The 22148-nt window shown below is 35.9% G+C and overlaps 1 protein-coding gene across 2 annotated transcripts in view; it reads left to right on the forward strand.

Annotated features, from left to right (window-relative positions):
• Positions 1-22148, forward strand: part of PLOD2 (procollagen-lysine,2-oxoglutarate 5-dioxygenase 2) — a 120748-nt gene that overhangs the window by 66182 nt on the left and 32418 nt on the right. For both annotated transcript variants that reach the window (XM_061419251.1, XM_061419258.1), the window contains exons 4-7: positions 3913-4076; positions 7927-8039; positions 11126-11189; positions 12451-12548. In XM_061419251.1, the coding sequence (XP_061275235.1) occupies positions 3913-4076; positions 7927-8039; positions 11126-11189; positions 12451-12548 (439 nt within the window). The remainder of the gene's footprint in view (positions 1-3912; positions 4077-7926; positions 8040-11125; positions 11190-12450; positions 12549-22148) is intronic.

A 22148-nucleotide genomic window follows, 5' to 3' on the forward strand; every position in this document is an offset into this window, starting at 1 on the left:
TTAAATTCTAAATAGATTAAGTAGATGGAATCAATGGGTTCTGGAGAAAGATTTGATGAGAGAGGCCATGGAAAGGGAAGAGGCAGGGCTGAATAAAGGATTTTCAGCTTGAGTGACTGTATGGTTGATGGTGCCACAGAAACAGGGAACGCTTGTAAAAGTTTCAATGACCTGTCTGAGATAGAACACTGACGTGTCTGGTAGAGGACTCAGTATGACCACATAAGGTGAAAACCTTATGGTTTTTGCAGGACCCAGGAATATTTACCACAGTGAACTGTGGAAAGTTTTATCTTATTCTTCACATTTAAATGTATCAAATTCCTATGAGCATTATTTTTATGACTGTTGTGGGCATTTTTTAAAAAGTTTGACCTTTTGGGTTGATATGACTAAAGTCATTTTAAGTAGAAAAACTTTCTTGCCCTTTGAAAAGTTTTAAATCGGTTCAAAAAAACTTTTCTAAAGTACTTCAACACAGAAATAGCAATGCTACTAGAATGGAATGAGAAAGTTCCAGCAACCTTAAATTTTTATTCAAAGTCAAATCCGTACTTGAATTATGTGAAGAGAATTTTTGCCTTTTACATTTTGATCTACAGTAATTGCTTTTAGTTATAAAGGTAATGCCTACTTACAAAATTTTTAAATTATCAGAGTACAAGTAGCCCACAACTCCTCCATTTCAAGCTGTTGACTTCTGCTAATAGTTTGAGATATACTGTGGAGATATTAAGCTCTTCACTGGTGTTACAAAGACAAAACAATCATTTGCCAACTGTACCTTTATTACTTCAAATACATGATTTTTGTTGTTGTTTCATTTCTAAGTTGTGTCTAACTCTTGAAACTCCATGGACTGTAGCCCTCCAGGCTCCTCCATCCATGGAATTTCCCAGGCAAGAATATTGAAGTGTGTTGCCATGGCCTCCTCTAGGGGATCTTGCCAACCCAGGGATAAAACCCCTGTTTCCTGCATTGGCAGGCAGAGTCTGTACCTTTGAGCTACCAGGAAAGTTTGAATACATGATGCTACCTGCAAAATATCTGAATCAGTTTGGTCCAAGTCTCCAATCTATGATTCTCTGACATAATGAGCTCTTTTTATCCATCTCTCCAGACAATTTATGGGGTCCTGTGCCTCAGAGGGTTTGGTTTATTTGCCTTACTCTCAGGGTTTAGTTACCCTGGTAACTGGTCTTATAAAGCTAGTATTATTTCCTAAATCTTCAGTATTTAAAAAAGAAAATTATATCGGCAACTAGTAGTCTTGAAGAAAATACCCCTGATAGAAAAGATAGGGTTATCCTACAAGGCAGAAATCTAAAGTGGTCATACTTATGAAATCAGCTGTACTTATTTATAAGAAAAAGAGAAACTTGATATATTCATATAAATACTTTGTGAAGTCAGATTAATTCAGTTTTTTAAATAAACATGGAGGGGAGTTGGCTTGAGGTTTTAGTCAAAACAAATTTATTCTGATTTAAAATTTATCTTAAAATGTGTATTTGGCTAAAAAATAAAATTATTTAAAACTACAGACTTGTGTAAATTTAAAAGTAAGTTTTTGCCTACCTCTCATTTTTCAGGTCCCTTTCCTATAGTAACAAAAATGTTAATTTTTTAAACTTTTTTGAAAGATTATTATGGTGTTAATTTTTAATTTTTTATAGCAATATCTTGATGAGAAATAAGCACTACTTTCCCCATCATTTTATGCTTAAAGGAACAGAAGCATAAAGAGTTTGTTACTAACTTTCCTATGGTTACTCAGATGGCAAGTGATAGAGCTGGAATTGGAATTAGAAACCCATCTGTTAGACTTCAGATTGTGTGAACCAAATCACTTTATGATTATATTATTAACAGTATTAAAATTTTTCTACCCTTTGAGCTAAAAGAAAGAAAAAATTAAATGCCAAATATGTATATATATATATATATATGTATATGTATATATGTATATATATGTAGCTAGATAGATATGTTTTAATTTTAAAGTTATTTTTTTGTAACAAAAAGCAATGATAAAATTTAATTCTCTAGGACAATCCCAGGGGCGGAGGAGCCTGATAGGCTGCTGTCCATGGGGTCACGAAGAGTAGGACGTGACTGAGCAACTTCACTCTCACTCTTCACTTTCATACATTGGAGAAGGAAATGGCAACCCACTCCAGTGTTCTTGCCTGGAGAATCCCAGGGACGGGGGAACTTGGTGGGCTGCCATCTATGGGGTCACACAGAGTCGGACACGACTGAAGCGACTTAGCAGCAGGACAATTTAGAATGAAAAAAAAAATGGTGTAGCTCTCTGAATTCAACTTTACTTTTACTAATTTTTAAAAATTGCCTAATTTTTATTTACTAATTTTACTACTTTAGTTTCACATTAGCAACATTTTAATCTTTTTAAAAAAAAAAATAGATTCAGAAGTGGACTGTCTGGTGGGGGAGAGTACGTCAAGGAATTTTTGCTTGTAAAGTCTGGTTCACCATGAAAGGGAAAGAGGAAACAGAGGGTAGGCAGCTTCCTTTTTAAAGCCCAGGACTTGGAGGTTGCATGAACATACCAATTCTACTCACATTTCACTGGAGTGGATTGCCATATCCTTCTCCAGGGAATCTCCCTGACCCAAAGATTGAACCCATGTCTCCTGTATCGCCTGCATTGGCAGACAGATTCTTTACCAGCTGATCCACAGGGAAAGCCCAAATTCATGTACAGAAAGTTATTGAATGTTGCCTGATACATACTACTATGTTAGCATATTAACAAACTCTCAAGAGCAAGTCTGGCAAAGTGTGTGGAACAGCCTCCTTACTTCCCAGTTCAAATATCATAGCAGGGGCTTCTTTGGTGGTCCAGGGGTTACGACTCTGCACTTCCACTGCAGTGGGCATGGGTTTGCTTCCTGGTGGGGGAACTAAGATCCTGCATGTAGCATGGTGTGGCCAAAAATAAAACCAGCAACATCCCCAATCCTTCCTTGCTGGCACCCTCTTCCTGCCTCTGCACCACTCCAGGTATCACAGAAGTGCACTGGGACTATAGGCTATTAGAAAGACCTGGTGCTGAATTAAAGAGCATTTGTGTACTCTTCTTGTTTGCCACCTGCGATGGCAAGTCATGAAATTATCATCTTTGGAAATCGTTGGTTTTGTTAAAGAAAGATGCAGAAGAATTTGTGGTTGTAGCAAGAATAGAGAACTTATTGCAGAGAGGAAACAGGTAGTGTGTGTCACATTTCATATTATAAGTCATTGTGATTCTATGGATGAACTGTGGGTAATACAATCTTCAGAAAAATCAATGAAACTATGGATTTAATTTTTAACATTTTTAAATATATTGAGCTTTAAAAAGATACACGTGTGTGTATGCATTTAGTTTAGGATTTCAGGCTAAATAGTGAATCAAATTTAAATTTATTTATATTGATGACATTTAGTAGGTGGAAACATTTTGTCAAAGGTAATGACATCTGCCGAAATTATTATAGATGAGTACAAATTAGAAAGAAACGTTAGGCAGTTACAATGGCAGCCTCTGTCAGTAATAGCACTTCTACTATGTTATACAACAAGTTACTGATTTTTAACTTTTCAACACTTTTGGAATTTTGATTTTGGACAGTACATGATTATTGAAAAAATTAAGACTAATACTAAAAAAGCTGCTTTTATTTGGACTTTATTACCAGTGTAACATAAATACTAATAACTTAATACAATCCGTATAATTTAAGTTGAGGGAGAGTTGTTTGGTTTACTCTGCAAATAGTTGGAATTAATCTGATTTTGGATTCTAAATTTTGATTTTTATTAGAGAAAAATCATCTCTTGGTTTATATCTCTAAATTTTGACAACTGTATTTAAAACTTCTTCCCCCCCCCCTCCTCATCAAACAGCTTTAATGTTATATTTGCTGGTGGTCCAGAAGAAGTTCTAAAAAAGTTTCAAAAGTCAAACCACAAAGTGGTCTTTGCAGCTGATGGAATTCTGTGGCCAGATAAAAGACTAGCAGACAAGTATCCCATTGTGCACATTGGGAAACGCTACCTGAATTCAGGAGGTGAGTAAGATACTGGAAGAAAAATATAATGCGAGTCATGGATTAAAATATTGATGAAACCACCTTTTAAAATAATATGTAACTATAGACATGTTTTAAACAACCATTATCTTCTTATTACTATGAAAAAATTATATCTGTTTAGATTCACAGTGTGTTTTATAGTTGACAAAACATTTTCTCATCTGTTATATCATATGATGCTCCTAAAAACATTAGTAATGTGTTATTACTAGTGTAAATGTTATTTATGTATAAATGTTATTATTTCTACATTATAAGTGAGAAAACTGTGTTTCCCTAATTTAAGTGACTTCTCCAATAGGCATTCAGTTATTAAAGGAAAAACTACAGGGATTCTGGTCTTCTAACTATAATTTCATTAAGAATTTGCTGGCTCTAGGTTAATGGGTTTAGTAAATTCCCTTACTTAGGAAAAAGTGCAAGCTACACTTGAGTAGCTTTAACAAATAGGCATTAACTTTATCTATATTTTAAACAAATGGCCTCGTGGCTCAGATGGTAGAGAATCTGCCTGCCAATGCAGGAGATCCAGGTTTGATCCCTGGGTCAGGAAGATCCTCTGGAGAAGGGCATGGCAACCCACTCCAGTATTCTTGCCTGGAGAATTCCATGGACAGAAGAGCCTGGTGGGCTATAGTCCATGGGGTTGCAAAGAGTCAGACACGACTGAGTGACTAACAGTTTGGCTTTCTTTCACTTTTATTTTCTTATTTTAAATATACCGGAGTAAATGATTTGTCTTGAAATCCTCCCTAGTCAAAAAGATTCAACATTGATTGCCTGGGTGAACTTAAAGTATTGCCTTAGCTATACCACTATGAATTAAGAAATAAATGATCAAATTTCCCCCTTCCATCAAAAAATAAAATGAAGTTTGACTTTAGATATTATTTTATTTCTTTAGACTGAGATTAATATAAAAATATGGCCAGAAAACGTGGATATGGGACAGGTAACTTGTCAGAGAAACAATGCTGGGTGGAAATTGCAAGCCACACTGGAAAGACAGATTTTATTGTGAATTACATAAAATAACCGATTATATTCAGGCCAGTTCAAATAAGTGCTGTTTGAGATAGCAGATCTGGGTTCTAGACTTCACTCAGTTACTTTTGTATATGAAACTTTGGACAAGTAACTTAGTTACAGCTCTATTCACCTGCATTTTCTTTTAGAAACCCATTTCCATGGTGATTCTTTGGAACTCCATCAGCCCATATAAATTTGCTCTTCTGAAACCTTAAATCTTAGTGTGTACTGCCAAGTTTCAGCTCCCTTTTTTTCTCTTCAATACATTTTTCGTTCACGGTTTTGGGGATCTCTTGACCATTTTCTTTTTCTCCTAATTTATCTACCATCTTTGGGTTTTACTTCAACATTCAAGTCCGAACCTAGGAGGGTTTCTCATATTGGTCACATTGTCCTCTTAGATTTACAGTAAAGATGGCTGCCTGCTCTTGACTTCTCTGTCTGGGCAATTTTAAATGAGAATGAGAGCTCCATCTGCTCCCAACTGTCAGACCCTCAGTGACACATGGCTTATCTTTTACCCTAAGTCCTAGATAGATTAAAAGCCACTTAGCTATGGAATTCTGGGATGAGTTTTACTTCGTATTTATTAGTTTTTCTAAACATGACAGGATTAGTGAAACATAACATATATAAAATCTAGATAGTGAAATATTTACTCAAAAATCTAAATTTCAAACAGAGGCATAGTACTTTGGAAGCAGCAAAACTAGCGAGTGCCTTTGTGAGCAAGTTTAATTAAGGAGAATGTGTTTGTAAGTGAGAAAGTAATCGTGAAAAATGAAAGTGTTAGTCTCTCAGTCATGTTCTGCTGCTGCTGCTGCTAAGTCACTTCAGTTGTACCAGACTCTGTACGACCTCAGAGATGGCAGCCCACAGGCCCCTCTGTCCATGGGATTCTCCAGGCAAGAATACTGGAGTGGGTTTCCATTACCGGCTCCAGGAGATCTTCCTGACTCAGGGATCGAACCCAGGTATCCTGCATTGCAGGCAAATTCTTTATGATCTGAGCCACCAGGGAAGCCCAAAAGTGATCAGACAGGGTATCAGAACATCAGCCTTATTCTTTCTGTAGTCAGAATAATTAAAGAAATGCTGGAAAATCTAAGTATGTTCAATAAAAGTTTATATAAATTTATGAATGATATAGAGAGTTATTTAAGAGACATGAGTTTTGTTTGTGTGTACTTCATTTAGTTAAGAAAATCATGGAGAATAAACATGTTTCCTTAAGAGGAAAATGGTGGAATATTAGAAACTTTAGTCTTCTGAAATAATATGGCAGTTTAATAGAAAAATGTAAACCATAAACTACATATCACATGCTATGAAAATAAATGTAATTCCTTCTCATTTTAAAGGACATTTGTAATTTATAAAAAGGATAAGGAAACATAATTTTTGAAAAACAGTAATATAAACCATTGCAAAATGTCATATGTTGCTGCTTAGACATGTCTTTTTTATCACAGAAGATTGGTTTTAAGAGTTAAAAAATATATATTTTTCAGTGTTTTAGGATTTTTCTAATTTGGAAAAAATGAGGAAAAAATGAGCCACCAGTGATTGATTTAGTCATGTTTTCATTTTGTCTTGTTTTCTCTAGTTAACAATAATAGTCCTGCCTATTTCTTTTAATTCTTTTATTACTATGAGGACATTTTAATTTTGAGGATAATAAGTTAGGTTTCTTTTCAATTCTCAGGAGTAAAATTGCTCCTTGTTAAAAAGTATTGCATATCAATGAAACATAGCAGTTTGGCTGCATTTCTGAAATTCAGAGGAAGACTCAAACACAGGGAAAAATGATCCGGTTGTCTTTGTCTTTTATAGACAACTGTTGTTGGCATATTGAATGCTTGTGCTCTAAGGCCAAGGTAAAAAAATCCAATTTTAGACTTCCTTTTTCCAGACCATGACAAAACCTAGCCAGAAAATGGTTTAGCAGACATAGTAATGACTAGCTCAGTGAAGGAAAAATTCCCAAAATGTCCTAGATATAAAATTTCTTTGGGATGTTTGCAGTCAGTGACAAATCCAACATTCTTTTGATTGTGTTAGCATCTCTGGCACTGACATTAAAACCACTGTAGTATTTTTTTTTTTTTTCCCCAGAAACAGTGAATCTTTTACACAGGATCTAAGAACAGCATTTCAGAAGAAAGAAAATTCTTCTGATTCTGATTTTTTCCTAGTAACTCTTTTTTTCCCTAACATGTGTTTGAAAACATTAGTTCCCTCTCTTGTATCAATTAATTTGGGGAGATGAGTTGAATGGATGGGTTGTAGTAGCATGGAAACATATACACTACCATATGTAAAATAGATAGCTGGTGAGAATTTGCTGTATGACTCAGGGAACTCAAACCATGGCTCTGTGACAACCTAGAGGGGTTGAATGGAGTGGGAGGTGGGAGGGAAGTTCAAGAGGGAGGGGACCTATGTATACCTATGGCTGATTCATGTTGATGTATGGAAGAAACCAATACAATATTGTAAAACAGTTGTCCTTTAATTAAAAATAAATGAATTAAAAAATTAATTTGGGGAATGTGTTTATTCAAAGAGAGTCTTTTATTTGTACTTGATAGTAAAAACTTTTTTCTGTTTGAATTTATATATGAAACAAAGGACACTCAATAACTCATACTTCTCTCATGGTAAGCTGTGAAATTCTAAACTATGGATTAGGACTAATAGCTTCACAAATCTATGCAACTGGTCTATGAAATTAACACAGACATGAATATTGCTCTTTGAATTCTAAATCCTCTATTCATTCTCTTTTCTATTGCAGGATTTATTGGTTATGCTCCTTATATCAACCGTATAGTTCAGCAGTGGAATCTCCAGGATAATGATGATGATCAGTTATTTTACACTAAAATTTACATTGATCCACTGAAGAGGGTAGGTAATAGCTCTTACTTTCAATGTAATGTCTGGGTTCAAGTGGCTACTGGCACTCCAGTCATTGCATCCATATTCTGGGCAATTTTACAGGCAGAATAATAAATATGGGGCCATCTCAGTTGTGTCAACTCTAAGGAGCCTATCTGGAAGTCTAACAAAATGCTTTCTTATACTTTTCTTTGATCAGAACATATTTATTTGGCTACATATAATATGGAAAGGGTTCCCTGGTGGCTCAGTCAGTAAAGAATCTGCCTGCAATGCAGGAAACCGAGGTTAGATCCGTGAGTCAGGAAGATCCCTGGAGAAGGAAATGGCAACCCACTCAAATATTCTTGCCTGGGAAATCCCATGGACAGAGGAGCCTAGTGGGCTACAGGCCATGGGGTCGCCAGTGTCAGACATGACTTAGCGACTAAACCACATACACACCATATCACAAAATACAGAGGAGTTTTGTTCTTTATTTCAAGCACATGTGTTCTACTAAAATCTGAATTCTCTTATTAAGAGGAAGAATGTTGGGAACAAGAGCACCTTGCCTTAAACCCTAAGGACAATATTCCTGAGATTGATTTAAATGGAACTTTGGAGAAAACTAAAAACAAAGTTCTTTAATTTGATAGATACTATTTTCAGTATAATTACCTAATATAAGTTAATATTCCATAAGTTTATTTTGTATAATCAATACAGTTCTAAAATTTATTCAGTTGTGTGTTTCAGGGTACTGTCACTAGGAAACAAATGTTGTTTTTTTTTTTAAGTATATTTTAGAGTGAGTTTGCACTGTGTCTGCTTTTGTATTTTTGATAAATACTATCTAAATATTTTCATTAGATACTTCTTAAGAAACTTTATTCTTAATTTTTTTTTTTTTTTTTTTTTTTACTGTCTCTTATGTGACTGACACAACCAGCCTGAGGACTTGATCTCTCATTTGAGAGGCGAAACCTACTCTTGGCATGAATGTTAGCCCTTGCAGCTTGATGCCTGTCTTTCTGAGTGTAATTCCACAGTGAAAGTACTCTGAGTGTTATTTAATTGTTTTTGCTTTAGGATACTTCCTCTGAAATCTCACTGCTGGGTCTGTAGTATTTTTAGTTGTGTAAATACTATTTATGTTTTCTATAGGCATAAGATTTAATGTGGTTAATATGTGTCTTAGTCTGCTTGGTTTGCCATAACAAAATATCGTAGACTGGGTGGCTTAAATAACAGAAATTGTTTTCGCAGAGTTCTGGGGGCTAGAAGTCTGATATCAGGGTGCCAGAATAGTTGGATTCCGGGGAGAACTCTCTTCTTGCCTTGTAGATGTCAGCCACCTTCTTGCTGCATTCCACATGGTGGAGAGAGAGATAAGAGATAGAGAGTGAAGTTTGGGGCTTGAACATATGAATTTTCAGAGAAAACAAACATTCCATCTGTAATAGCGTGCAAAGACAATTCTAGGAATATTATTTCAGAGCAATGTAGCTGAAAAATTGGTCCATTGAGAATAAGGTTGTAGATTAATGTTTATGATTACGTTGTCTTCCAGGGAGCAAGTGTCTTAATTTCATGGCTGCAATCACCATCTGTAGTGATTTTGGAGCCAAAGAAAATAAAATCTGCCACTGTTTCCAATTTTTCCCCATCTATTTGCCATGAATTGATGGGACTGGATGCCAAGATCTTAGTTTTTAAATGTTAAGATTTAAGCCAGCCTTTTCTCATTCTTCTTTCACCATCAAGAAGCTCTTTAGTTCCTCTTCACTTTCTGCCATTAGATTGGTATCATCTGCATAGCTGAGGTTGTTGATATTTCTCTCAGCAATCTTGATTCCAGCTTGTGATTCATCCAACCAGGCATTTTACATGATGTGCTCTGCATATAAGTTAAAAAAGCAGGGTGATAATATACAGCCTTGATGACCTCCTTTCCTAATTTGGAACCAGTCTGTTGTTCCATGTCTGGTTCTAACTGTTGCTTTTTAACCTGCATACAGGTTTCTTGGGAGACAGGTAAGGTGGTCTTGTATTCCATCTCTTTTAAGAATATTCCACAGTTTGTTGTGATCCAAATAGTCAAAGGCTTTAGCGTAGTCAATGAAGCAGAAGTAAATGTTTTTCAGGAATCCCTTTGCTTTATATTTGATCCAATAGATGTTGGCAATTTGATTTCTGGTTCCTCTGCCTTTTCTAAATCCAGCTTGTACATCTGGAAGTTCTCGGTTCACATAACGAATACTAGCTTGAAGGATTTTGATCATGTGAAATGAGCTAGCATGTGAAATAAGCACAATTGTCCAATAGTTTGAACATTCTTTGGCATTGGCTGTCTTTAGAATTGGAATGAAAACTGACCTTTCTAGTCCTGCAGTCACTGCTGAGTTTTCTAGATTTGCAGACATATCGAGTGCAGCACATTAACAGAATCATCCTTTAGGATTTTAAATAGCTCAACTGGGATTCCACCACCTCCGCTAGCTTTGTTCATAGTAATGCTTCCTAAGGCCTACTTGACTTCACTTTCCAGGATGTCTGGCTCTAGGTGAGTGACCACACTATCATTTTTATCCACATCATTAAGACCTTTTTTGTGTGGTTCTTCTGTGTATTCTTGCTACTTCTTAATATCTTCTGCTTCGATTAGGTCCTCACCATTTCTATCCTTTATTGTGCCCGTCTTTGCATAAACTGTTGCCTTAGTATCTCCAGTTTTCTTGAAGAGATCTCTAGTCTTTCCTATTCTATTGTTTTCTTATTTCTTTGCATTGTTTACTTAAGAAGGCTTTCTTATCTCTCCTTGCTATTCTCTGTAACTCTGCATTCAGTTGGGTATATCTTTCCCTTTCTCCTTTGCCTTTTGCTTCTCTTCTTATAAACCTGTTTTAGAGTCAGGCAGATGATACTGCATAATAATAATACCCAACCTTAATAGCTTAATATAACACATAACATGGATCTTTCTGAAGAAGTTTATTGGACTAATTTGTGTTTTGGATCTTCATATTCCCCCAAAGAGCAAACTATATCAACATGAGTGTTGTTTGCTGTTTCTTTTGTCATTTTAAATATTTTTTTTCCATTCTTATTTTTAGGAAGCTATTAACATCACATTGGATCACAAATGTAAAATTTTCCAGACCTTAAATGGAGCTGTAGGTATGCTTCTTAAATAGCGGGTTACTCATGTGTGCAAATGAACACCAGTGTTGTAAACTGTTTATCCTTTTTTATATTCATTTTGGAGCTATGACTAAGGTTGACATGTAGGTATTGCAACTATTAAGCAAAATATTGGAGTTAAGCTGAGCCTGATATAAATACATTCAGTTAAAATCTTTTCCTACGAATAGTACAGAAAGATAAACTTCTGCCCTTAGGTAACTTAAACTTTAGTGATTTACCACTGGGGACTCTAGATATAGTTTTAAATTAATTATATTTTGTTATATCAGTTTTCAGTATCAGCTTTTAATATTATGAATTACTCAGCAGTATTACATTATTTTAATCTAGGTTAAAGGTAACTGGTAATAAGACATGTACTGTGGAGTGTGGTGTATGTGTGTATGCATGCCTGTGTATGTTTTCCTTGTAGACATGTATTTAGATAAAAATACATGAATACATTAAATTTAATTAATTGATACATTAAATTTAATTAATTGATACATTAAAAAATACATTGGTACATTAATGCATTAATACCTCACAAATTAAAAATATATTGCAATTCAATATACTTCTTTAAGGCAGTTCATAAATTAAAAGATTCTTAGAGTAGAAGTGCTCTGGATTTAGTTCAGAGTGCTCTGGAAATATGAGGAAAGGAGCTTGAATACAAAAAAAAATGTTTCTGCTCCTTGTTTCAGCTCCTTGTGCTGACTTGTGTATTCCTGGAATTAGCATTAGGCCTGATATTCAAGAACTGGAAGTACTATCAATGATGCCAGTTGTAGAAACCTAGCTTATGCCTGGCAGTTTTCTACTTGCTAGACATATATTGTTATCTTCATAATAGCCTAGTAAAGCAGGCAAGAATCCCATTTTACAGATGAATAAATTGAGACAATAATTTAATTCATTTGGGATTACATCACTTTCAAAAGACAGAGACAGTATTGTGAAGATGCTTTCTTTCAACCAAGACCTCTCCGTGTCTTAGCAGCTCAGTTTGCCAGCACCAGGTTGGAGAAGGTTAGGTGCTTAGAACCTGCATCTGTGTCAGTGTTGTCCTTCATTTTGGATATCTGCTGACTTGAAGCAGGCAAAGTTTCTAAAAGTGTGGCACATGGAATAGCATGCCTGAGAAATTTTATAACAAACTAAAATGTATAGATAGATGTGTACGTATATATGTGTATATGAACACATACATACACATTTTAAATGACTAAAATCTGTCTTTTTTAAAATCCAGATGAAGTTGTTTTGAAATTTGAAAATGGCAAAGCCAGAGCTAAAAATGTATTTTATGAAACATTACCAGTGATGATTAATGGAAATGGACCTACCAAGGTGAGTCACAGTGGAGACCTTTCTCTGTTTCTTTATTTCTTGAGGATAGATTACAGAGAAGTATATATTGATAGAATGACTTCCCCTCCTTCCCCTTTTCCCCCTTCCTCCCCTCTCCCTCCTTCCCTTCCTTCCTCCCCTCCCCCTATTTCCTTCTCTCCCACCTTTTCCTCCCCCTCTTTCTCCTTTAATATCTTTAAGAGGCTTGATAAATAACAAGGTTCTACTGTATAGACAGGGATATTCAATACCCTATGATAAATCATAATGGAAAGAATATTAAAAAAAATAATGTCTATTCATGTTTAACTGAGTTACCTTGCTGTACAGCAGAGGTTGCCACAACGTATTTTGGTGCCAACAATCTACTAGTTTCATTCCTTTATGTACTATATGATCTGATTTCATTCAGATTAATCAAACTGATGATTTTTTCCTCAGAAGATTGATAGCTTTCTATTCTATTTGTAACACATTTCAGTTTAGTGTTTAATATAACAGCTTACTTGAGAGTGAACCACATTCCCTCAATACTGACTATCCTTTCTGAATAAATGTTGAAGTTTATAAGGGTTCATTTGTTTCACTTGAGTCACTACTGTCAAAGTTAACAGCTCTATTAACACTGGGATGTAACTGTGTATCCAGAAAGATTCCTCTTGAATTTATGATGGGCCTGGAAAATCCTATGGATGGAGGAGCCTGGTAGGCTGCAGTTATGGGATCTCTAAGAGTCAGACACAACTAAGTGACTTCACTTTCACTTTTCACTTTCATGCATTGGAGAAGGAAATGGCAGCCCACTCCAATGTTCTTGCCTGGAGAATCCCAGGGACGGGGGAGCCTGGTGGGCTGCCATCTATGGGGTCGCACAGAGTCGGACACAACTTAAGTGACTTAGCAATAGTTGAAAGACATAATTTTTCTAATGAAATTTTATATGTTTTTCAAATATATATAATTGATTGTGCTGAAAGTGTTCCTGACTGAAAAATCTGTAATGAGTATTACAGAAATTTGTATTTCTGGTATCCAGTTAAAATGGAAATATGAATTGTTTTGTATATACCTACATATATGTATTATATATATACACATACACATATATACATACACATACATCTATATACACACACATATACACACAAACATACACATATATGGTTAGTGATATCGTGCTTAAAACAATGTTCTGGGATACCAAGATGATGCCTGGATTACCCATAAGTACATAGAAAAGAGATTATTAGATAAATTTGCATTGTGGGAAGAGAGATGGGAGATGAGGTCTGCTATTTCAGAGGAGTGAGAAGCTTGAATTCCAATAAAAGCTATATGCATGGGAAGACAGTCAAGGAAAAGCCCACATTGGCAGCTTTTCCACCATAAAAATGGAGAAAGTAGATTACCCTTCTCTAGTTACTTTCCACCTTGCTTTTCAGCACATTCCAGCCCTCCTACAGAACCTTGGCTGTGCACTCCTTTTTCTGTCTGATAACAGTTTTCCCAGCTCTAGCCTCTCCTTCTCATCAACATTTTAAAGACGTCAAGTCGTTCTCATCCCATGAACCCAGCCAACACAAACTGTAACATCCTTCTCAGTCTATGTTGCTTCCCAGCAACGTAGGACATTTTCCTTCCCCTCCCAGCCACACTCTTTAGAGACTGTTGCTCTTCCCACCACCCAGGAACGGCTCCTGCCAAAGTGTTGTGATATCCTTGTTAAGGAGTAGACACGAAGGAGCTCTCATTTATCTTTCATCCAAAGATAACATTTGATGATGTTCATCCCATTTAGTTCAATTTGAAATACTTGCCTTTGCTTCCATCATGCTCTGCTGGTTTGTCTAATAACTTTCTGGCCAATCCTCATTCTTCTTTAGTTTCTCTCTTTCTCTTTCTTATATTATTTATTTTCTTATTTTTGGCTGTGCTGGGTTTTCATTGCTGTGCACGCACTTTCTCTACTTGTGGCGAGTGAGGGCTGCTCTCTAGCTGTGGTGCTAGAGCTTCTCATTGCAGTGGCTTTTCTTGTTGCAGAGCACAGACTCTAGGCACGTGGGCTTTAATAATTGCAGTGCAGAGGCTCAGTAGTTGTGGCTCTCAGGCTCTAGAGCCCAGGCTCAGTATTTGTGGCACACAGGTTTAGTTGCTCAGTGGCATGTGAGATCTTCCCAGACCAGGGATTGAACCTGTGTCCCCTGCATTGGTGGGCAGATTCTTAACCACTGGACCACCAGGGAAAGTCCCTTAATATAAATTTTTAATATTTAACACTTTGTGTAGTGAAATTCAGGGGTCCGATGGTCCTCTTCCTGTATTGTTTTAGTTAAGTATCTGTCAGAGACATTCTTTTCTCTGTATTCTTAGGTAGTCTGCTTCATTCCCAAGTGAGCAAATCTCTTAGTGCTGATTATTTTCAAATCCTTGCTGTAGCTTCTATCTTTCCTGAGCTCTGGGTTTGAATGCCCAATTGTTAGATTTATCTGTGTGTCAAGGCCTAGAGCTCAAGACCTTCAGTTCTTTCCCTCTTCCACCCAGTTGATTAGCCACAACCTGGTGTTTGTTTTGGCTGTAGTTGCCTCTCTCTTCCAGTCCCCCTGGAGAAGTAAATGGCAACCCACTCCAGTATTCTTGCCTGGAAAATCCCACGGACAGAGGAGCCTGGCAGGCTACAGTCCATGGGGTCGCAAGAGTTGGACATGACTAAGCAACTAAACCAACCATCCAATCCAAGAGCTATACCTTCTAACTCTGTACATGGTGGTTTGACTAATTTTCTTAGAGTCAAGAGCAACTTTTTAGTTCAGGCCACCTGCAACCTCCCACCAGTAACAGTCATCTGCCAGCAGCTTGGACCTAGAGTATTCTGCAAAAGCAAAAACCCAGTCACATTACTCAACCTGTGTGCTGCCCTCTGTAGTCTTAGCTATGAAGTTCCACATTCTCAACTTGTTTTGTAAAGTTTTTTCTTTTTCCTTTGAAGTTTGCTTCTGGTTTAGGGGTCCCCGGTCTACCATCCCATCTTCCCCACTCCTGGTACTATAATATCTATACATCATTTCTCCTTCTCATTCTCTCCCTCAACTCCTGCCATATAGAGTTAATTTAAACTTTGGAAACGTTTCATGTTTCCTCTGTCTGCAAGTCTTCTGTACATGCACATCACTCATTGTGGAATCCTCTGACCCTAATTCCTATCTGCTGTATCCATCTATTAAGTGCTATTCATCTTTTGTGTGTGGTTAGTCAGTCGTGTCTGACTCTTTTGTGACCCTTTGGACAGAAGCCTGCCAGGCTTCTCTGTCCATGGGACTCTCCAGGCAAGAATACTAGAGTGGGTTCCCATGCCTTCTTCCAGGGGATCATCCTGACCCAGGAATTGAACCCATGTCTCCTGTGTCTCCTGCATTGCAGGTGGATTCTTTACTTGCTGAGCCATTCATCTTTTAGGTGTCAGCTTAGTCTTTACTCCTCAAGTTTCCTACATGCCTTTATAATATCTGGAACTTTGTCTGTCACAGAACATAATACCACACACTGTACAGGGACAGGATTGACCTGTTTTACATTTTTGTCTCTTATTGGGTCTGTAGCCTAGGAATTATAGAAATTGTATCTATCCTGTTCACTTTTTGTTTTGCCAGGCTTCGGCACATGTGCAGCATATATTTGTCTTTCAACAAATTGTGACTGAATGTCAAGGTCTATAAATAGTCCAGTGACTTAGCATTATTTTTGGGAATAGTGAAATGGACTTTTTTCTGGCAAGGCAAAATATTCATGCAATATGTGTGGGTACCTGTAACTGTTCCTAGACAGATAAATGGACTTCTATAGGCAGACATCTATAACTAAATAGTGTGCTATTTCTCCTTGGTAATGTAATACTTGAATCAAACTTAAATGTCTTTAAGAGGGCGGTTGGTCCCAAAAATTTGGCTATTTTGAGTGAGGCCTGATATTCAGTGATTTCATTGTATTCACCAGTTTTTTCCAGATTTCCAGGGTAATGCTGATAGTTTTACAAAGTGACTAAAAGACTTCTCATAAGAAAACTAGCCCTTAGTCCTTAGTCATTTAGAAAGTTCTGTATGTACTACAAAATTTTAAGTCTTCTGAGCAACATTTTTAGTTTGGGCTCTCTGTTTCTGGCATTTCAAGCAGTATGATGATCCCATTATATTTTCTGTGACATGACCTTATAATTCTACTTGGCAGCAAAAATGAAGGAATTTTTTATTGTAAAATTATATTTGGTATAATATAAAATTTGAGAAAGGACTATATAAATGAGCATTCAAAGCAGTGCCTTCAAACTAATGCCAATACTTTATTTAGTGATATGTTAAAAAATATCATATTTTACCCAGGATAATGAAGGAAAAAAAAGCAGATTACTCTTTTTTAGATATACCATTTTTATTTAACCATCATAAAAGATGAAAGGATTTTTATATATTTTGTAAGTTAGCTTTATTTATTATTTTATTTAGTAAGGAATGATTATAATGTCAGTGGTTTTGAGCCATAACCTCATGAATGTTAATGTTTAAACCATTTTTATTTAAAAATGTGCATAATGTAAAAATGGTAAATTGTTGATAATGTGTTTATAGACCAAAGTATGTAAAGATGAGTTTATTTCTTACTTTCTTGAAATCTCATGCTGTTTAACTTTTAAATTATAAATAATTTTAAAAATCACTTAAAATCCCACTACATCTCATTTTGTTTTCATTCATAGTTACTTTCAGTCTTTATGTCCTTGCAATATTGTACCTTTAAGCATTCATATTTTTTATTTGTTTTCATAATGATGTATAAACAACTTTGTTGCTTTTAAATTAACATTTTATTTGAAATATGTTTTTTATTTATTCTACATAATTGTCTTCATACTTGTCTAGGTATACTTTAACATAAATCAGTTTTTAGATAGAAACCATGACTTCTGGTTTGAAGTTTTGCTTTTTATTCTTGAAACTTATTTACTGTTAGTAACACATCATAAGATGCTTATCTTAATTCCTAACTTATTTCTTTTAAATATCAGATAATGTACTTCTTAAGGTAAATCATTATGAAATTGGTAGTATTTTTTATACAAACAGAAGTTAAACATAAGAAAAGCAGATCATCTAATTTGCATGAAAACAAATCATTTCAGAAATGAATTTGATCCACAATTAAAATAGGGACTCTCATTTTGTGCATATAAACCTCAATGCTTGGGTCACTATGACCTTGAATACTTGGGTGACTTGAAAAAAAATGAAAGAAAAAAGAAAAGATTCAGTTGGAAAAGTTTCTCTGCCAGTGACATGACATCACCCTTGGAAATGTTTCGATATTGTGAAAACAGGATTAAGAAAGCACTACCACCTAGTAGCCGGGGACTTCCTGGAACAGCCTAACTACATAAACAGTTCTCTGCACTTTCCAAAGCTGCCAGCACAAATGTCTGCGATTTTTGATGAAGAAAACAGATGTAAACAGAGGGTAAGGGTGATGGGTAACCTCTGCCTGTGTGATGAGAGATCCAAAAAGAGAGAGATTTCCAGTCTTACTGATCTCTGAAAGTCAAATAGATGTAAAAAATAAAAAAGTTATAAAGTTTTAATTCTGAAAACTAAATATAATGTCTTTTATGCTCTAACCTTTTAAAAAATATATTGATCATTTTCAAATTCACCTAGGGGTCCTAACAAACTAATCAATAATTCATGAAATAAATATTTAATTTCTTATGAGATTTCTGAGATGAGGAAGGTGCCAGTCTTTATATATAGGTGGGAATTTTAGATATGTCCAACCATGGGGGGGACTTTTTTTTTCTTCTAAAAAAATTATTTCCCAGGATATTTAAAACTGTGTATTTCTCACCAGCTTTTTAAAAAATTCCTTTTAGAAATAATGCTTAATAGAGAACCCATTTAAACATGAATCTCTATTTTTAATTCAAAATCATAATGTTATATAGGACATGAATAATTAACATTTGCACTTATAGTGTGACAATAGTCAAATTTTTGTTTTTGTTATAGAAAGATATTCAAATCATCGTATTGATTCTTGAAATGTCATTAATGAATATCATAACTGCATATTTTCTGCCTTGTAATTTGTTTCCTGACTTTTCATGTAGTACAAGAGGGATGTGAATGAGTTACTTTTCCATGTCTTATGATTGTGCTATATAGAATAATGTGACTGTCTATAATATCTACAAAACACAAAGGTTTTCTCTTTGTAATTATACTGTACTTGTTTCAATAGCCTTTGCTTCAGTTTTAGTACAATAGAAATATTTGAATGTAATACCAAATATTTGAGAGGAATCAGATAAAATAGTACTGAACTAATTTCTTTTTTAATTTAATTTTATTTTAAAACTTTACAATATTGTATTGGTTTTGCCAAATATCGAAATGAATCCGCCACAGGTATACCTGTGTTCCCCATCCTGAACCCTCCTCCCCCCTCCCTCCCCATACCCTCCCTCTGGGTCATCCCAGTGCACCAGCCCCAAGCATCCAGTATCGTGCATCAATCCTGGACTGGCGACTCGTTTCATACATGATGTTATACATGTTTCAATGCTATTCTCCCAAATCTCCTCACCCTCTCCCTCTCCCACAGAGTCCATAAGACTGATCTATACATCAGTGTCTCTTTTGCTGTCTCGTACACAGGGTTATTGTTACCATCTTTCTAAATTCCATATATATGTGTTAGTATACTGTATTGGTATTTTACTTTCTGGCTTACTTCACTCTGTATAATAGGTTCCAGTTTCATCCATCTCATTAGAACTGATTCAAATGTATTCTTTTTAATGGCTGAGTAATACTCCATTGTGTATATGTACCACTGCTTTCTTATCCATTCATCGGCTGATGGGCAGCTAGGTTGCTTCCATGTCCTGGCTATTATAAACAGTGCTGCAATGAACATTGGGGTACACGTGTCTCTTTCCCTTCTGGTTTCCTCAGTGTGTATGCCCAGCAGTGGGATTGCTGGATCATAAGGCAGTTCTATTTCCAGTTTTTTAAGGAATCTCCACACTTTTCTCCATAGTGGCTGTACTAGTTTGCATTCCCACCAACAGTGTAAGAGGGTTCCCTTTTCTCCACACCCTCTCCAGCATTTATTGCTTGTAGACTTATGGATCGCAGCCATTCTGACTGGCGTGAAATGGTACCTCATAGTGGTTTTGATTTGCATTTCTCTGATAATGAGTGATGTTGAGCATCTTTTCATGTGTTTGTTAGCCATCTGTATGTCTTCTTTGGAGAAATGTCTATTGAGATCTTTGGCCCATTTTTTGATTGGGTCATTTATTTTTCTGGAGTTGAGCTGTAGGAGTTGCTTGTATAATTTTGAGATTAGTTGTTTGTCAGTTGCTTCATTTACTATTATTTTCTCCCATTCTGAAGTCTGCCTTTTCACCTTTTTAATAGTTTCCTTTGTTGTGCAGAAGCTTTTAAGTTTAATTAGGTCCCATTTGTTTATTTTTGCTTTTATTTCCAATATTCTTGGAGGTGGGTCATAGAGGATCCTGCTGTGATGTATGTCAGAGAGTGTTTTGCCTATGTTCTCCTCTAGGAGTTTTATAGTTTCTGGTCTTACGTTTAGATCTTTAATCCATTTTGAGTTTATTTTTGTGTTTGGTGTTAGAAAGTGTTGTAGTTTCATTCTTTTACAAGTGGTTGACCAGTTTTCCCAGCACCACTTGTTAAAGAGATTGTCTTTAATCCATTGTATATTCTTGCCTCCTTTGTCAAAGATAAGGTGTCCATATGTGTGTGGATTTATCTCTGGGCTTTCTATTTTGTTTCATTGATCAATATTTCTGTCTTTGTGCCAGTACCATACTGTCTTGATAACTGTGGCTTTGTAATAGAGCCTGAAGTCAGGTAGGTTGATTCCTCCAGTTCCATTCTTCTTTCTCAAGATAGCTTTGGCTATTCGAAGTTTTTTGTATTTCCATACAAATTGTGAAATTATTTGTTCTAGCTCTGTGAAGAATACTGTTGGTAGCTTGATAGGGATTGCATTGAATCTATAAATTGCTTTGGGTAGTATACTCATTTTCACTGTACTGATTCTTCCAATCCATGAACATGGTATATTTCTCCATCTATTAGTGTCCTCTTTGATTTCTTTCACCAGTGTTTTATAGTTTTCTATATATAGGTCTTTAGTTTCTTTAGGTAGATATATTCCTAAGTATTTTATTCTTTCCGTTGCAATGGTGAATGGAATTGTTTCCTTAATTTCTCTTTCTGTTTTCTCATTATTAGTGTATAGGAATGCAAGGGATTTCTGTGTGTTGATTTTATATCCTGCAACTTTACTATAATCATGGATTAGTTCTAGTAATTTTCTGGTGGAGTCTTTAGGGTTTTCTATGTAGAGGATCATGTCATCTGCAAACAGTGAGAGTTTTACTTCTTCTTTTCCAATTTGGATTCCTTTTATTTCTTTTTCTGCTCTGATTGCTGTGGCCAAAACTTCCAAAACTATGTTGAATAGTAATGGTGAAAGTGGGCACCCTTGTCTTGTTCCTGACTTTAGAGGAAATGCTTTCAATTTTTCACCATTGAGGATAATGTTTGCTGTGGGTTTGTCATATATAGCTTTTATTATGTTGAGGTATGTTCCTTCTATTCTTGCTTTCTGGAGAGTTCTTATCATAAATGGATGCGGAATTTTGTCAAAGGCTTTCTCTGCATCTATTGAGATAATCATATGGTTTTTATTTTTCAATTTGTTAATGTGGTGTATAACATTGATTGATTTGCGGATATTGAAGAATCCTTTCATCCTTGGGATAAAGCCCACTTGGTCATGGTGTATGATCTTTTTAATGTGTTGTTGGATTCTGATTGACAGAATTTTGTTAAGGATTTTTGCATATATGTTCATCAGTGATATTGGCCTGTAGTTTTCTTTTTTTGTGGGATCTTTGTCAGGTTTTGGTATTAGGGTGATGGTGGCCTCATAGAATGAGTTTGGAAGTTTACCTTCCTCTGCAATTTTCTGGAAGAGTTTGAGCAGGATAGGTGTTAGCTCTTCTCTAAATTTTTGGTAGAATTCAGCTGTGAAGCTGTCTGGACCTGGGCTTTTGTTTGCTGGAAGAAATCTATTCTGTATCATAAGATCTCTTTTAAGGTCTTCTGTTCAGTTCAGTCGCTTAGCTGTGTCCTACTCTTTGCAACCCCATGAACTTCAGCACGCCAGGCCTCCATGTCCATCACTGACTCCTGGAGTCCACCCAAACCCATGTCCATCAAGTCGGTGATGCCATACAGCCATCTCATCCTCTATCGTCCCCTTCTCCTCCTGCCCTCAATCTTTCCCAGCATCAGGGTCTTTTCCAATGAGTCAGCCCTTTGCATCAAGTGGCCAAAATATTGGAGTTTCAGCTTCAACATCAGTCCTTCCAATGAACACCCAGGACTGATCTCCTTTGGGATGGACTGGTTGGATCTCCTTGCAGTCCAAGGGACTCTCAAGAGTCTTCTCCAACACCACAGTTCAAAAGCATCAATTCTTTGGTGCTCAGCCTTCTTTATAGTCCAATTCTCACATCCA

Source organism: Bos javanicus, chromosome 1, assembly GCF_032452875.1.
Source record: "Bos javanicus breed banteng chromosome 1, ARS-OSU_banteng_1.0, whole genome shotgun sequence".
NCBI lineage: Eukaryota > Metazoa > Chordata > Mammalia > Artiodactyla > Bovidae > Bos > Bos javanicus.